Genomic DNA, 15,057 nt, shown 5'->3' on the forward strand with positions numbered 1-15,057 from the left:
GTCTGAATGTGAGGAAGAACTTCTTCCCTCTGAGGGTGACGGAGCACTGGAATAGGCTGCCCAGGGAGGTTGTGGAATCTCCTTCTATGGAGATATTCAAGACCTGCCTGGACTAGGTCCTCTATAGCCTACTGTAGGTGACCCTGCTTCACCATGGGGATTGGACTAGATGCTCCCCAGAGGTCCCTTCCAGCCCCTACCATTCTGTGATTCTGTGATTCATTGCAACAGTAATATGCACAAAAGCTTGCAGTAGAAGGAAAAGGCTTCCCTGTCCCACCGAGAACGGAGCGATGTTTTAGACGGGGAAGGGATAATGCAATGAATGTGGGATCCCGTTCTCAGTGTTTGAATGGGAGGTGTGATCTTGAGCCCAAAGACAGGATTTAGCTTTAGATATTGGTCCTCTGAGGGATTTGTTCTGACATAGTGCTGATATGGTTATGGTTACTTAAGGGTAGTGACCCTAAGGCTGAAGCTGGGGGTTCTGACCAGCACCAAAACCAGTCCATGTAGGACTGATGTTTATCTTGATTTGATGCAGGAGAAATATATCTTGGCTTTCTAATGCACCACCAACTGGGCACATGTTGGAAATTATTGTTGGTGAAAATTCAGCAGCAGAGGCTTCCCTGTCCTGGTTCAATAATCAGAGCCCAGGTACAGAGATCTTCCCTCTTCCACTCTTTGTCACAGGTAAAAGAGTAAATCCAGGCTGATTTTTCCAGCATCTAGCCTGCTACAGCTGGATTTCTAGGTAGGATGGGGTTGGCAGCAGAGGGCAAGACCAAAGCAGTATTGAATTGGTCACCACCTTCTTGTGTTAAAATTTCCACTTTTACAAAATCATTGAATTGATAGTATGATGCCATTTTAAAACTGAAAATTTTAATGCTATATAAATTAAATCTTCCTAAGATAATTATTTCTGTATGGATAAATGATACTTTGAATTTCTGTTTGAAGCAGAAAGCCCTTAAATATTCAAGGATTGCTGGATACCTTAGCACCCTCCCTTCTTCATGTTTCAACCATCTAAGTAAGATAAGTGGAAAAGATGCCATAGTGTTGTCTGTGTCTCTGCATGTTTCTCCAGCACTTAATTATCAGCATCCCCACAATTCAGTATTAACATTTTTAATGCACTTCAGAATGCTTGGTCGAGCAGCTGTATGTGCAGCTCTGATGTATGCAAATCCATTTTGCATGCAGCTCTTGACATATTTTCATATTCAGGATTATGGGAAGCCTTTTCTGTGCCACTCTGATGTATGCTAATCTTTGTTTCTCTGAAAACACTTTAAAAGTGCAGACAAGAAGACAAAATTTCTTCTTTACTGAAATCCTGTTTTTTTTCTGTACCCAGGCTACCACACAGTCCAAAGCAAAACTTCCATCAATGGAGCACCGAAGGGCTATATTCAGTGTGCCTGCTCTGGGCAGCTACTTCTGTCCATCAGGTATTAGAGACAACCTAAGGTCTGTCAGTTCTCTGGATAAAAGGCAGTCTGAATCATTCATTCCTTTCTTGACTGTCAGCACTGTTGTAGATGTAGGGCAAAAGCTGGAATGGGAACGTCACCATATGCACAGAGGCTGGATGATGCCTGGGAGCAAGAGTACACAGTGCATTTGGATCCAAATAGGTCAACCATTCCTATTAGGGACGTATAAATGATCAATCAATTAAAGTAGCTGCCTAGTGGCTTTGTAATCCTGACTTGTAACACAGTATATTAACTATCAAATGTGCTACTTATATCTGTGATATATTTTTAATGTATTATTTATTGACTCCTTATAAACTTACTGAGGCTGCCAAACTCTTGGAAGTGTACATAGTAAACGGAAAACTCACAGTATTATTTTGTACCATAGCTTGCAGTGACTGCCACGTGCAGAATAGGCACAAATATGAAAACATCTCTGAATTTAATTGTGGGCAGCTTGACACCTATGCCTTTCTAGCACAAGAAAGACTAAACATAAATCCCAGGTTAATGAAGGAGAAAATCCCTGTGGTGTCATTAAACCTGCTCCAGAGTAAATTCAGCCTGTCTCATGAATAAATGTTTAATGCAGAATTGTATCAGTTGGTGTCATCGATTGTAAGAGAAATGCTGTTGGTTTAAAGAGAAGCCCATCAGCGTGAACACAAGTTAAAAACCTCACAGTGCCAACAACTGCTTGACATTGATTCAAGGTAGGAATCCCCGCGAAGAGAATCAGAGATGCTCACATGGGCACAGAAATATGTTTCCTAGATCTTGGGGATTACTGACAATACTGTCAATATTACCATTATCATCTAATTTTTCTCTGCATTTAGAATTAGAATGGCATGAGGGTCCCTGCAGTGTGTTAGTCACTCTCTTAATATCAGAAATCAGGGTTCCTCACAATGTATGCTCTGAAGCCTGTTCCGTGTGAATAACTGTATTTATAGTCACATGCGTTTCCCTACAGTTTTAACCAAAAAGTAGATTGGTGAATATTTTTGAGCTGGCTACTCATAGACAGGCTAGCAATACACCTGCTGTCAAGGAGATTGAGTTCCACCTTTAGTTTAGTGTGTCCTATAATCTGAAATAATCCTATATCCTTGCCTGTAATCCTATAAAACTGAAACTAATGCATGTACGGGAATTCACTTCTACAATGATTTTAGCTTGCCTCTATTTCTACTGCTGCTGTTGCCACTGTTAATGTGTCTTTCTGTATTTTGGATTACCTGAAAGTAGCGCTCTTACTCTCTCGGGGGAATTAGCAAAACTTAAAAAAAACTACCTAATCAGCCCAATATGAAGTAAAACCAAAAAGAAGAGGTGATAATTTTTTTTCACCCTTCTCCTAGCAGGAGTGAAAATAAAGCTTTTTTTTTTATTTTGAACTTCTAAATGTTTTGCTTTCCTTTAATTGCCATGAATTACATTCTCTAGAGAAAGATTTTTTGCAAAATGAAAACTAGATTTTTTAATTTAAAATATCGAAGATCCTTCTTTTTTGAAGGTTTCTTAAAACAGAAAATCAAGATGGAAAATAATTTTCTCCACCTCAAGATTCACTTTTGACAAACTGATCAAAAAAACCCGCAACCAAATAAAAATATACTGTGCTTGAAAAACTCCTTTCCAGCTCTACAGTTGTCCTATGAATCATTAAAGAATTATGCTAGGTGCAAACAGAATCACAGAATCACAGAATGTTCGGGGTTGGAAGGGACCTCTGTGGGTCATCTAGTCCAACCCCCCTGCCGAAGCAGGGTCACCTAAGGCAGGCTGCACAGGACTTTGTCCAGGCAGGTCTTGATGCCCTGGAAGTCCCTTTGACAGGTCCCTTTTCCCAAGCAAAGGGTAGCAGAGCTTTAATCCCAGCCTACAAATCACCTAATGGCACGGGAAGAGTTTGCGAGTGCAGGGGCACTCTGTCCACCATGGACTCTCTGCCATCAAAGGTTGTCGACAGGAATGAAACAGCAATTTTTGTGTATCCAGTTGTCTGCTTAGATGTTTTTAAAGAACTCTTCAAAGTGGAGCAATTCACAGAGATACAGTGAATGGATTTTAATGAGTGAGTGAATTTTGGTTCGGGATTTTCACCGTTGAGTTACAGTTTTCATTGTCCCAGCTTTGGGCAGCCGGCATGTCAGCCTGTATAAACAGAACACAAAAAGTCCTATCCTAACCCATCGGTGGATTCAACCCACTGCAAAAAACTCTTATACTCCAGCATATTAATCCCATGTGTCTGTCTAACATTGCAAACTGCAGGATTAGGAAGAAAATAGAATATTTTTTAAGAGCTTGTAGTCATATATTTGCTATTTAAAATGTCGTGTCTGTGGGGAAGGGAATTTGGAATATATAAAAGAAAATTAAGTACCACCAGAGGTGTCATTTCTTGATTAATAGAGTGTGTGCAAAGAGGTAGGGCTCCTGCAAAATCACTTTCTAGAAAGACAGGGCCTGTGGAAGTGTTGCTACCAGTAGTTTATTTTTCCACTGTTTGTTTTCAGCACATCCCTGGTGAGACCTGGCAGCCTCCAGCCTCTCGGCCGTAACCACTACTGTTCATGGCTTGGCTGGACAGTGCTCTTTTGCTGGTGCTCCTATTTTGTCCTGAAAATACTTGAGCTGAGTGTTGAGTCAAAGGAATGGACCATAAACAGGTCAGCAATGGAACAGCCCGTTAAGTTTGTAATAATTGCCTTTTTCATTGGCCTATTCCAATTTATCCCATGAAGACACTGAGGGGCCAGTTTTGCAAGAGGTGGTTGCTTCATGGTCTGCAGATGTTGCTGAGCACTCCCTTGGCACTGTAATAACCTGGAAAAGTTAAGACTAGGCTTACTTTGGCAAGTTTTGGTACATTGTCTGGTTTTTTTCACCGAGCCTGGCCTGATATCGAGCCAGTCCTGATACCAAGCCTGGCTGCAGTAAAAAAGGACTATTATATAAGCAGTAATTTACTTGCATTATAGCTCCCACTGGAAACAAATTGATCATGAGTTTATCTCCACAGCTGCAAACATCCATGTGTTCCCCAGTGAAAAGTGATATCCAGGTGAATGTCGTCTTTGCATATCTGATGCCACCAGGGGAGGGAGATGGGCTGCCCACAGCCTTGCCCTTCACCTCAAACCCAGTTTTGCTCCTCTCTCAAGCTGGACATCACATGCTGTATGAAGAGATGGCAGTAGGGGATGCAGTGCTTATCAACAAGGTGGCAGTTTGATTGGGATCCTGGAATGAATTTGCAGCATCAATAATTTGTATTCAAAGAATCATAGAATCATAGAATCATAGAATCATTGAATCATTGAATCATAGAATAGTTTGGGTTGGGAGGGACCACTAAATGTCATCTAGTCCAAACCCCCTGCCATGGGCAGGGACATCTTCCACTCGATCGTGTTGTTCAAAGCCCCATCCAACCTGACCTTGAATGTTTCCAGGGATCGGGCATTTACCACCTCTATGGGTAACCTGGTCCAGTGCCTCACCATTCTGACTGTAAAAAATGTCTTCCTTAGATCTAGTCTAAATCTGCACTCTTTTAGTTTAAAACCATTATCCCTTGTCCTATCACAACAGGCCCTGCTAAAAAGTCTGTCCCCATCTTTCTTATAAGCCCCCTTCAAGTACTGAAAGGGCATAATAAGAGCTCCCTCAGCCTTATCTTCTTCTCCAGGCTGAACAACCCCAGCTCTCTTAGGCTTTTCTCATAGGAGAGGTGTTCCAGCCCTCAGATCACTTTTGTCTTCTGGACTTGCACCAACAGGTTCATGTCTTTCCTGTGCTGAAGGCTTCAGAGCTGGACGCAGGACTCCAGGTGGGGTCTCACCAGAGCAGAGTAGAGGGGCAGAATCAAATCCCTGGACCTGCTGGCCACACTTCTTTTGGTGCAGCTGTCATGGTTTAAAGCAGGGTGTCAATAAACTGAGTGGCAGATGCTCTCTATTAACCCCCCACCCTCCCACCAGCGGAAGGGAAAAGGAGGAAAAGGGAGAGAGACTTACAAATTGAATATAAAACGTTTTACTAATAACACTAATAATACTAATAATACTAATAGTAAGAGTAATAAAACAAAATATACAAAACCTATACTGAGTTTCCCGGAGCTGGGTGCCGGGGTGCTAGCATCCTGCCAGCAGCTGCCAGGCAGCACCAGGAAGTCCCAGACCGGCCTCGGCAGCAGACAGGAGCTGGACTCAGGGATGCACAGACAGGAATCTGCATCAGGATCATAGGTAGAACTACAAACAGGGTCCTCTTCAGAAGCTGGCCATGGCTGAAGAGAGCAAGACTCCCGTGATCCCCCAGCTTTCAACTGAGTATGACGTGTGTGGCGTGGAATACCTCGTTCATTCAATATCAAGTCACCTCTCCTGTCCGCCCCTCCCTGCAAGTACAACCCTTTATGACTCCTCACTTGCAGGACCTAAGAGATCTGTCAGTAACCTTGGCTGCTATAGTAATAATTATAAACAGGGGCCTTTTCTGCATTCCTTTCCTACCATTAGCTCAGTAAAACTATAAACATTAGGTGTTATCAGCTTTGGAGTGGACAGTGTCTGGAAAATATGCAGCCAGCTTCAGAAAAATGCAGTTACTTAGAAGAACTTAGCTGTAAGGAAGATTCACTAAAAGAAGATTGGTTCTGTTTTAACCAAAAGCAGGAGAGCAGCCCAGGATATGGTTGGCTTTCTGGGCTGCAAGCACACATTGGTGGCTCATGTCCAGCTTTTCATCCACCAGTACCCCCAAAATTCTTCTTGGCAGGGCTGCTCTCAATCCCTTCATGCCCCAGCCACTCTTGATACCAGGGGTTGCCCCAACCCATTTTCAGGACCCTGCACTTCTCCTTGTTGAACCTCATGAGGTTCACATGGGCCCACTTCTCAAGCTTGTCCAGGTCCCTCTGGATGGCATCCTGTCAGCCGTGTTAACCACACCACTCAGCTTTGTGTCATCTGCAAACTTGCTGAGGGTGCACTTGATCCTACTGTCTATATCATTGATTAAGATACTGGACAGTATTGGTCCCAATACAAACCCCTGAGGGACACCACTTGTCACTGATCTCTATCTGGACAATTAATTAGGGAGAGTTTTGGGATCAATTGGGAGAACAAAGACTTCAGTCCAGGCTGTCACTTATTCCTGAGCAGTTCTTCATTTAGAGTGTGATGCAAGCTCCATTGGTCAGAGCAAAAGTTCTTTCACACCCGTTTCTGGCTGCACCAGCTCTCCAGGAACAGAGTCAAGTTGTCCTGTAGCCCCACAGGAGAGGAGGATGGAGCATCCACCCTGCTTCATGCTTAGCTCCTAACACGACTTCTGCCACAGACAGGATGGACAGGCGGGGGCAGAGATTTTGCAGCCAGATCATCTTTCATGGCACTTTCAGCCTCATTCAAAGCAGAAATTCCTACTTGGCCTGAAGACATGAGTAGGAACTGTAGCCCATGGAGAACAGCACAATTAATCCTGGATATTAACACTACAATTTCTCTAGACCAAACAACCCTTGCAGGAATTGACTCTTGGTATGCAAGGGAGGAGGAAACTTTTGGTGCTGCAAACCCCTCTGCAGTGGTGGAGGACATGTCTTCATCCTGGTAGGAGGAGGCAGGGATGGCAGCTTTCAGCGCCCAAGGGTACGGGCACTCTCATGCCGCTTTCCAAGCCAGAGCGTCCAGCCTTTTCCTCAAGCATTGCGACAGAGTTGTCACTTCCAGACCACTTAGCGACATGCCTGACAAAGGCTGCCAAGGTAAAGATTTGTTTTGAGGCAACGGAATGCAGCTTCTCCACCCATGTTTCTGTTAATCGTATACACATCTTGCACAAAAAGCTGTTCACTTATCCTAACTGCACAGACCGCTTATGCACGTAGGCAACGCAGGCTGTGCTAGAGTACCAGGGAGATCTGCTGTCTACATGGCCAGACTAAGCCTGCCAGCGAACCTGCTCACTGATAAGACACAAGTACGTAATGTTTTTTTTTACAGATCGCTGGCACCTAAAATACCATGCAGTTACGCTCCATAAACCACCTCCAGGTTTTCTTCTGTTCACTGTGATGGATGAATCCAATGGAGCCATCCAATGTGATGGAGCCAATAGCTGGCTCCAAATTCAGGAAGCATGGAGCAGTTGCTGTCTTCAGCTTTGTATAAAGCTGCTTTTTCTCATGGCTTAAACATTCCTGAATGGTTTTGTTTTCTCGGCAGTGTTGATATGATTAGTTGGAGTCCCTTGGGGTGAGCATTTGAATAAATCCAAGAGCAATATACCAGCAGCTCGCCCAGTTTGGCTGCTGTGATCCCACTTGACAGTGACAGTCAAACAGATTTGTGTTTCACAGCATGGTCAGGGATGGGGCAGAAGAGTTACAGGTCACCATATAGATCATCGAGTCCAACAGTGTTAGTTAAAGGTCTTTTCCAATCTAAATGATTCTATGATTCTATGTTTTTCTCCCTGATTAAAAAACGGGTGGGACTTGAGGATGTTTTTCCATGGCTGTGGGCGCACAAGACAGCAGACCTATGTTATCCCTGTGACAATATAAAGATGGACAGGAGAGAGGAACCACTTAGCTCTGAGAAACAAAATGCAGTCTGATTTTAATTAAGTTATAGATGGAAAAGAGAAAAATCATGTGTCAGCTGGTGCTTTTCCAAAATTGCAGCCTGTGGTGGCTTTTGGTGTCAGAAGGATGGGGCTTCCCTTTGCCTGCCAGCACCACGGGGCCAGCAGCATGTGGGAAGTCACACCACAAACTGGCTGAAGTTGCAAAGGCTGTGCTGGGGCTCAAGCAGATGCTCCTGTCTCCAGCCCCTGTGTGGCCTTCAATGCCTGGTGAAACTGATCTCCTGGAGCTGAAGGAGATGGACCAGAGATCTTGCAGGGACTCCCGGCATCGTCTGGTTAAGGGAGATTCAGGTTTCTGCCCTGCATTTAACGCTGACAGTTGCCGGTCTGTCTTGTAATTGCACAATCTATCTCATGTAGCAAAAGCCTCATGCTCAGAGGTCTCTGGCAATGTGTCAGACCAATGAAGTGTTTCTTTCTAAAGGTCAGCCAGCTCCGGGCAGTGGTAGTCAGCCAAAGATGAGCTGGGGCAGGGCAGACAAGCCTGTGGTTTGGAGTGAAACAGTCCCCTCCATTGTTCCTCTTCAGACCTAAGCACAGACCTGGGGTGGAAATTTATGTGTATTTTTCCAGAAACAGGCTTTTTGCTGCCCCAGGATGACATCTTCCAAGACTGCTCTGGGCCTTCGTGGGTACAGTAAAGCAAGATTTAACCTTCCATCCTCTCCCAGGCAAGGGCTTTAAGAACAAAGGTTGCTCAAGTGGTTACTCACAAGGAGCCTGGATGGGAAGGAAGTTCCAAACATCAGGAAGGATGCTTGAGGACAAACTGTGTTGCCAAAAGGCTTTGTAACAATATAGCTGTCAGTAGGTTAACTGGGAAACTAATTAATCTTTGGAGGTTTTGCAGGGGGGGCAGATCTGAGCTGTGCTTTTGAAAAAGGACTTTTGCAGTTCTGCTGCTGAGACCTTTCTAGCACAGCACAGTCACTTGAACTCAAATTACAGCAAATCTCTACTCCTTGAAGTATCCGTTTTCCAGCTGTAAAATGCTGTTGGTTATAGAAGGGTTATATGATGGCCACCATCAGTCGAGAGAGCTGTAGCAGGTCACATTGTCATTCCCCAGCTTCCGCCGGGGCGGGTGGGTATGTGGTTTTTGAGCCTAAAGGACTTCAGGACCTTTGAACTATTCAAGCAGTGAATGGGAAGCTGGAAATATCTCTGCACGGGGATGCTGTTCCCTGCCTTTATGCTGCTCTGCCTGACACACTGTGTCTGGAAAATGCTGGTAACATCAAACTAGAGAAGCGTGTTTCACACTGGGGTTTTAATGTGAGTTACGGACCAGAAGGCAAAAGCTGGATCCTGAAGCATCAGCATGTAATGCAAGCTAACAAAGATCTCTTCAAAGTGGTGCTGGTACTAAGTACTTCTTTGCCAGCAAAGTAGGCATCAAAAAGGGGTCAAACTCTACCATAGTGGGACATTTAGAACTTGAGGGGATGAAAAGTGCAGTGGTTTTTTTCCTCAATGTTTTATCATTATTAATTTCTACACACTTTTTTTTTAAGACCCACCTTCCAAAAAAATTAATAAATCAATAATTCTGCTAACGAAGAATTCTTCTTTAGGAAGAAATTCTTCACCATGAGGGTGGTAAAACACTGGAACAGGTTCCCCAGAGAAGTTGTGAATGCCCCCTCCCTGGAAGTGTTCAAGACCAGGTTGGATGGAGCTCTGAGAAACCTGGTCTAGTGGAAGATGTCCCTGCTCATGGCAGGGCGGTTGGAACCAGATGATCATTAAGGTCTCTTCCAACCCTTATCATTCTGTGATTCTATGATTCTAATATCCTGCGTCTGACCACACAGAACTTGTGCAATCCCCAAATGTTCTTGCCTTACATGCCGGAATATGTCCCATGCCCCCAGGCAGCAGCCCACCTCCGTCCCAAAGGTGCTCTGGTGTTGACTCCTCTGGGTGGGTTTTATGCCTGGACACAGGGGCTGAGGCTGTGCTGGGCCAGCCCTGGGAGGGACCCAGACAGGGTGTCCCTTCTGCTGAGTCCTTATTTCAGATTCCCACCTTCCTTTGTGCCCCTGTGCTCCTCTGGGCTCGAGGAAATAAGTCTTTGCTGGGCTGATGTCTCCTGAGATGGACATGGGAGACTTCGGGGCAGGGTATTATTTGGGCTCCCCCTCCCGCAGGCTCCCCATCCCACTGTTGTGTCTCTGTGCTCCTTTGTCAGCGTGCAGATGAGCTTTTAGCACATAACCTAACAAGTGCAGTGAGAATAAATTGCATTTGTAGGTGGATTTGTCAAAAAAATATTTCCTGAAAGTGTTAAGAGTTGCTTTGTATTAGTCCTTTGAACTGATGTGGTTTTATCCTTGTCTGTTAATTGCCAAATTGGCAAAGGACCAGGGACATTCTTCAGATTGTGAGTTTACCATACAAAAAAGTTATACCCTGGGGAAAAATAAGAAAGAAGGAACAAAAAAGCTCCTTCTGTTCCTTCCTTCTAAAATGCAAGAAGACGATGAAGACAAACAATCGCAATGGATTGATGCTGGTGTATTTTATAACACAAACTGTAGACAAGAGATTAAGCTCTGCTCTCCTTTATGACCGTTTAATCACACTGGACCCACTCCTACGCTCAGGACAGAGCTTGGAGGAACCTGCCATTGCTTCTGAACCTGCCCCTCACTGCTCTTTCCTGGGTCATGTCATTTCATATTTTGCTTGTACTGCGTGTTGGGTGTTGGAGTTGGCAGCATAAATATAAGTTATCCTGGCATGTACAGGGGTGTCTTACACGGGGACAAGGGTAGATGTAGGAAGGGGGAGGAGGTGAGAAGGTAACAGGAGAAATCCAGACCACAGATAAGACCTTAAGTACCCAATTGCTTAAGGTAGCTTAACCTGCTGCTTGCGTGATCTGAGCTGGGAGAGCTGCCGCGGGCACAGCCACACGCACACTGTACTTAAACTCTGTTTAGCTCTCAGAGGACAGTAGCTGAGGTGAAGGCTGGGCAAGTAGTTTGAATCTCCACACCTGAAGTCCCCAGAAATTGTTTCTGGGTCTGAGGCCAAAATAGCCTGTTCATGGATGTACTAACGCCAAAGTCACGCCAAGGTATGTTGATAAGGACTGTGGCTGATATCACACTACTTACTTGTAAGGGTTTAAATTAACTGTTGCAAACAGTGTCAGGAGTTAAAACATTCCAAGCAGCCAGGGCTGGCAGCCCCACGTGGTTTCCCACACCAGCTGCTGCTTCAAGCATCGTCCCTGCCATTCCTGCTTCCCGGTACCTTGGCAAATCCTCTGGAAACCCTTTTGTGAATATTTACAAATATATGTGAGCACAGGGAGATGCAGGGATGGTCTGAGACGGGATGCAAGGTGCTGGGAAGAGTGAAAGTACTGGTGTCTGGATTGGATCTAACTTGTGTTTTAAGAAAGGCAAAACAAGGTCCCAGTCCAAGTCACAGTGAACTTGATGAAAGCATTTTCCATTCAATTCAGCCTTCCTTTTTCTCAGGTCCTAAATCACATTTATAGCACCAGAGCCTTTCTGTCAGGTTATATTTTTTTTTTCTATCATGAGTATCTGTAAGAAACAAGAGCACTCATAGGAAACTGTAAGTAGTGAGAATTAAAATAGAGTATCCGGTGTTTATTTCCACACTGGAAAAGGGCCGTGGGAGTTATTCTGGTTTCTCACCTTCCCATCACGTGCTATGAAAGACAGGATGATTTGGAGTTTGGAGACACTGCAGTCCACTGCATAACCACTGTTTTGTTTGGTTTTATTTTCCAAATTCTACATATAAGTTTAACCCTTAGCTTAGTTACAAAAAAAAAAAAACCAAAACATCCGCTGAAATGGGAGTTTGTTTTGGAGGCCAGAACTGTTTCTTTTATGAACAATGCTTCATTTTATAGGCTTTTCCAAGAAAGGCTGGATAATCTCCCTTCCTCCTTGACTTAAAAAAAAAAATAGAAGAGCAGGAACTGTGTTTACAAATATTGAATTGGCTGAGCATTAACAGCAGTAGGGGTTCAACCCACCAGCATTGCAGCACTTGAATTATCCAGTCCATAAACAGAGAATCAGTCTGCTTCTGGAATCTGGCATATTTTTGGGGGGGGAGGGCGCGGGTTACAGGCAGTGTTTTTGTTTGGACTAACAACTACACCCAGGCTAGTAAAGCCCATGTGTTTGGGGCTGCTCTCCGGCACAGAAGCCAGCTGGCATGGGTGGGGCTACGCGTGGGGGCCGTGCTCTTAAGCTCCCTTTCTGCTCAGCGACAGCATCCCTGCTGCCTTTTGGCTTGCAATTCCCGACTCATACCCTGGAATAGATTGGAAGACTTCTAGTTAGCCCCAGAACTTCTCTCTAAAAAGTTTAAGCAAACGTAGGATAGTTCCTTGGTGTGGGTGGAGGTGAGCCCAAGCAGCCAGGGTTAATAAAGCCCTTCGTTATCCAGCCTGACCCACTTGTCAGCCCTTGAGCTCCTGTTAATACATTTATAGAGGCCAGACTTAAAATAAATCTCGAGGCATTTGGCAAGCAGCAGCTAACTGAACAGCACACACCACCCATCACATGCTGCAGATGAGAAACCTGAAGCAGAGCAAAGGCTTAAGACCACAGTTTGAGGTTCCTGCCTTCGGGTTTGGCTTTACTCATTAAGTATTTACACACCATCTCTAAAAACCAGGCCTGTGCTGTCTCCAAGACACCATGCCAAACCCCTTGGAAAAGCAGTTTGGCCTTGGGCAGCTCCTTACAGATCCCCAGGAGAAAAGCCAGAAGCAAAGCTGGGGATGCTGCGCCCAGCCCAGACCTGTGGTTACCAGACGCACTTCTCCCATGTCTGGATAAGCATCAGATTTGGGTGATGAAATAAGGGGGATCTTGCATCAATGTGGCACACAGAATGAGTTAAAACGATGTTTTGTATCGGGAAATAGTTGCAGTTTTACTCTTTGTTTGCTGGTCTCAAGCCTGCAGCTGAGCAGTGAATGAGACTTCTCTTGCTGAGCTTTTCTTGTTCATAAACTGCAAATATTCTGACACAGTTGCTTCTCCAATTTTTTTCTTCCTTTATTTTTTTTTTTTTTTTTAATCAAAAGAGTGTTATTTAAGCAATGGCACTTTTGGGGCTTTTTGCAAACATCCGAAGTTTTAAAAACCACAGCACTTTTTTCTTCCCATGAAACAATGACATTGTGCGAGGGAGAGATCCGTTTTGTGACTTATAAAAACTTATTTAAATCACTGCTGCCAGACAGGGGACACAAGGAGGGGAGCGGAAAGTGGCTCCAGGTCCCTCTGCATCCCCCAGCTCATTGAGTTGAAGCAGCTCCCTGCCTTCGCCTGGCTCGGGATCTCCTAGGAACTCTCTGAGATCCCAGGCTGCCCTCACCTACCCTTCCTTCGCAGGAAAAACAGCAATAATCCATGCGAAACAAAGGTCGTTTATGCTTTGATTTCCCCTGTCTGACCCAGCGTGTATGAGCTGTTCTTGCTTGTCTTTCTCTGAATCACGAGTACAGCCCTGATCCTTAAGAAATTAAGCCACTCCGGGGGAGGAAGAGAAAGGAACCAATTCCTCTTCCTCCCTGACCTGCTCCTCCCTCCTTTGCCGGGTGCTTTTTCTTCAGCTGCTTTGAGTTCTGAATACTTTGCTGCGTATCTTGTGGCTATCAAGGTCAGCCTAAGGGAAGGACATGAGTCATTGCCATTCAAATGGCTACAAACTGTAATTCAAATAAGACCGGAGTGCCGGGGCTGATTCAATCCAAAAGTTGATACTCTGCCGTTTCGGAAATTTCGCCCTGAAACTTCTCAATATGCAAATACCACTGCTGAATTTGCAGCTGGTGTTGCTGCATCGAGGGCTCTGAGCTGATCAGAAGTTTTGGGACGGGCAGAGAACAGCAGAGAAATCAGGTTGGGAGGAATGCGAAAAGCTTTCTGACAATAATTTTTCTTTCTTTTATTTTTTTTTTTTTTTAATGTGTGTCTCCAGGCTGCAAACTGCTCTCCATGGCTTAAATGGACATCAAAGCACGTCTCTCTGCTGGAATGTACATCCCTGGATAATCTTATCTTTCATGAAATAACTTCCAAGAAAAAAAAAAACACCACCCTCTTCTTTCTACAACTTGGGTTCTTTAACTTATGGCTTGCTCGCACACAGAAAAAACAAAATTTTAATGCTGATGTTGCTCCCCTCTAAATCTTCTAGTAAGTGGAAAGGCAAAGGTCTGTCGTCATTGAACCCTTATCGGGAGAGGCTAGCAGCAGATCGTGGAGAGGTGGAAGAGACTTGGAAGCCCTGTGAGAAGGTGAAAGGAAATATCTAGCTTTGCCTTTTTCAAGCCCATCTGGAAGAAACAAAGCTTCTTCCCTTATGCATGGCAGTAGGGGAGCTGGTATCTTCAGCCTAAACCTGGGGTGGTAACTGGCAGGCCCCTGCAGCACCTTTTACTTTTTGCCTTACGTTGGACCCTGCATTGTACTTGATCAGTGGCGACGGCAGAACCCGAGCAGGAAAGATGGTCGCTGTAAGGAGAAGGAACGTGAAAGTGTTTACCTTTGCCTTTTTGCTTATCACGGTAACGTCATTTCTGCTGAACTACACGCACCAGGTGACCGCGACCACCTGGGACCTGAGACATCTCATCATGCAGTTTTCCGAGCAAGTCCAAAAAGTCTTCAAGTACCCCAGGAGACCGTGCAGCTGTCGCACGTGCATTTCTGAGCTGGGACATTCCCTCTGGTTCGATCAGAGATTTAATTCAACTATGCAACCCTTCCTGACCTCACAAAATGCCTTGATCCCAGAAGACAGCTACAGGTGGTGGCTGGTAAGTGGAGCTGTGGGTATGGCTAGGCATTCGTGCGATGGTTGCAGTGTCAGGATTTGAGTGATG

The 15,057-nt window shown here is 44.8% G+C and overlaps 1 protein-coding gene across 1 annotated transcript in view; it reads left to right on the plus strand.

Annotated features, from left to right (window-relative positions):
- Positions 1–15,057, plus strand: part of ST3GAL1 (ST3 beta-galactoside alpha-2,3-sialyltransferase 1) — a 93,363-nt gene that overhangs the window by 50,353 nt on the left and 27,953 nt on the right. Inside the window, exon 2 of the mRNA XM_075415517.1 lies at positions 14,151–14,991. Coding sequence (XP_075271632.1) covers positions 14,680–14,991 — 312 coding nt within the window. The 5' untranslated portion in view covers positions 14,151–14,679. The remainder of the gene's footprint in view (positions 1–14,150; positions 14,992–15,057) is intronic.

This window comes from Opisthocomus hoazin, chromosome 3 (assembly GCF_030867145.1).
Source record: "Opisthocomus hoazin isolate bOpiHoa1 chromosome 3, bOpiHoa1.hap1, whole genome shotgun sequence".
In the NCBI taxonomy this organism is placed as follows: Eukaryota; Metazoa; Chordata; class Aves; order Opisthocomiformes; family Opisthocomidae; genus Opisthocomus; species Opisthocomus hoazin.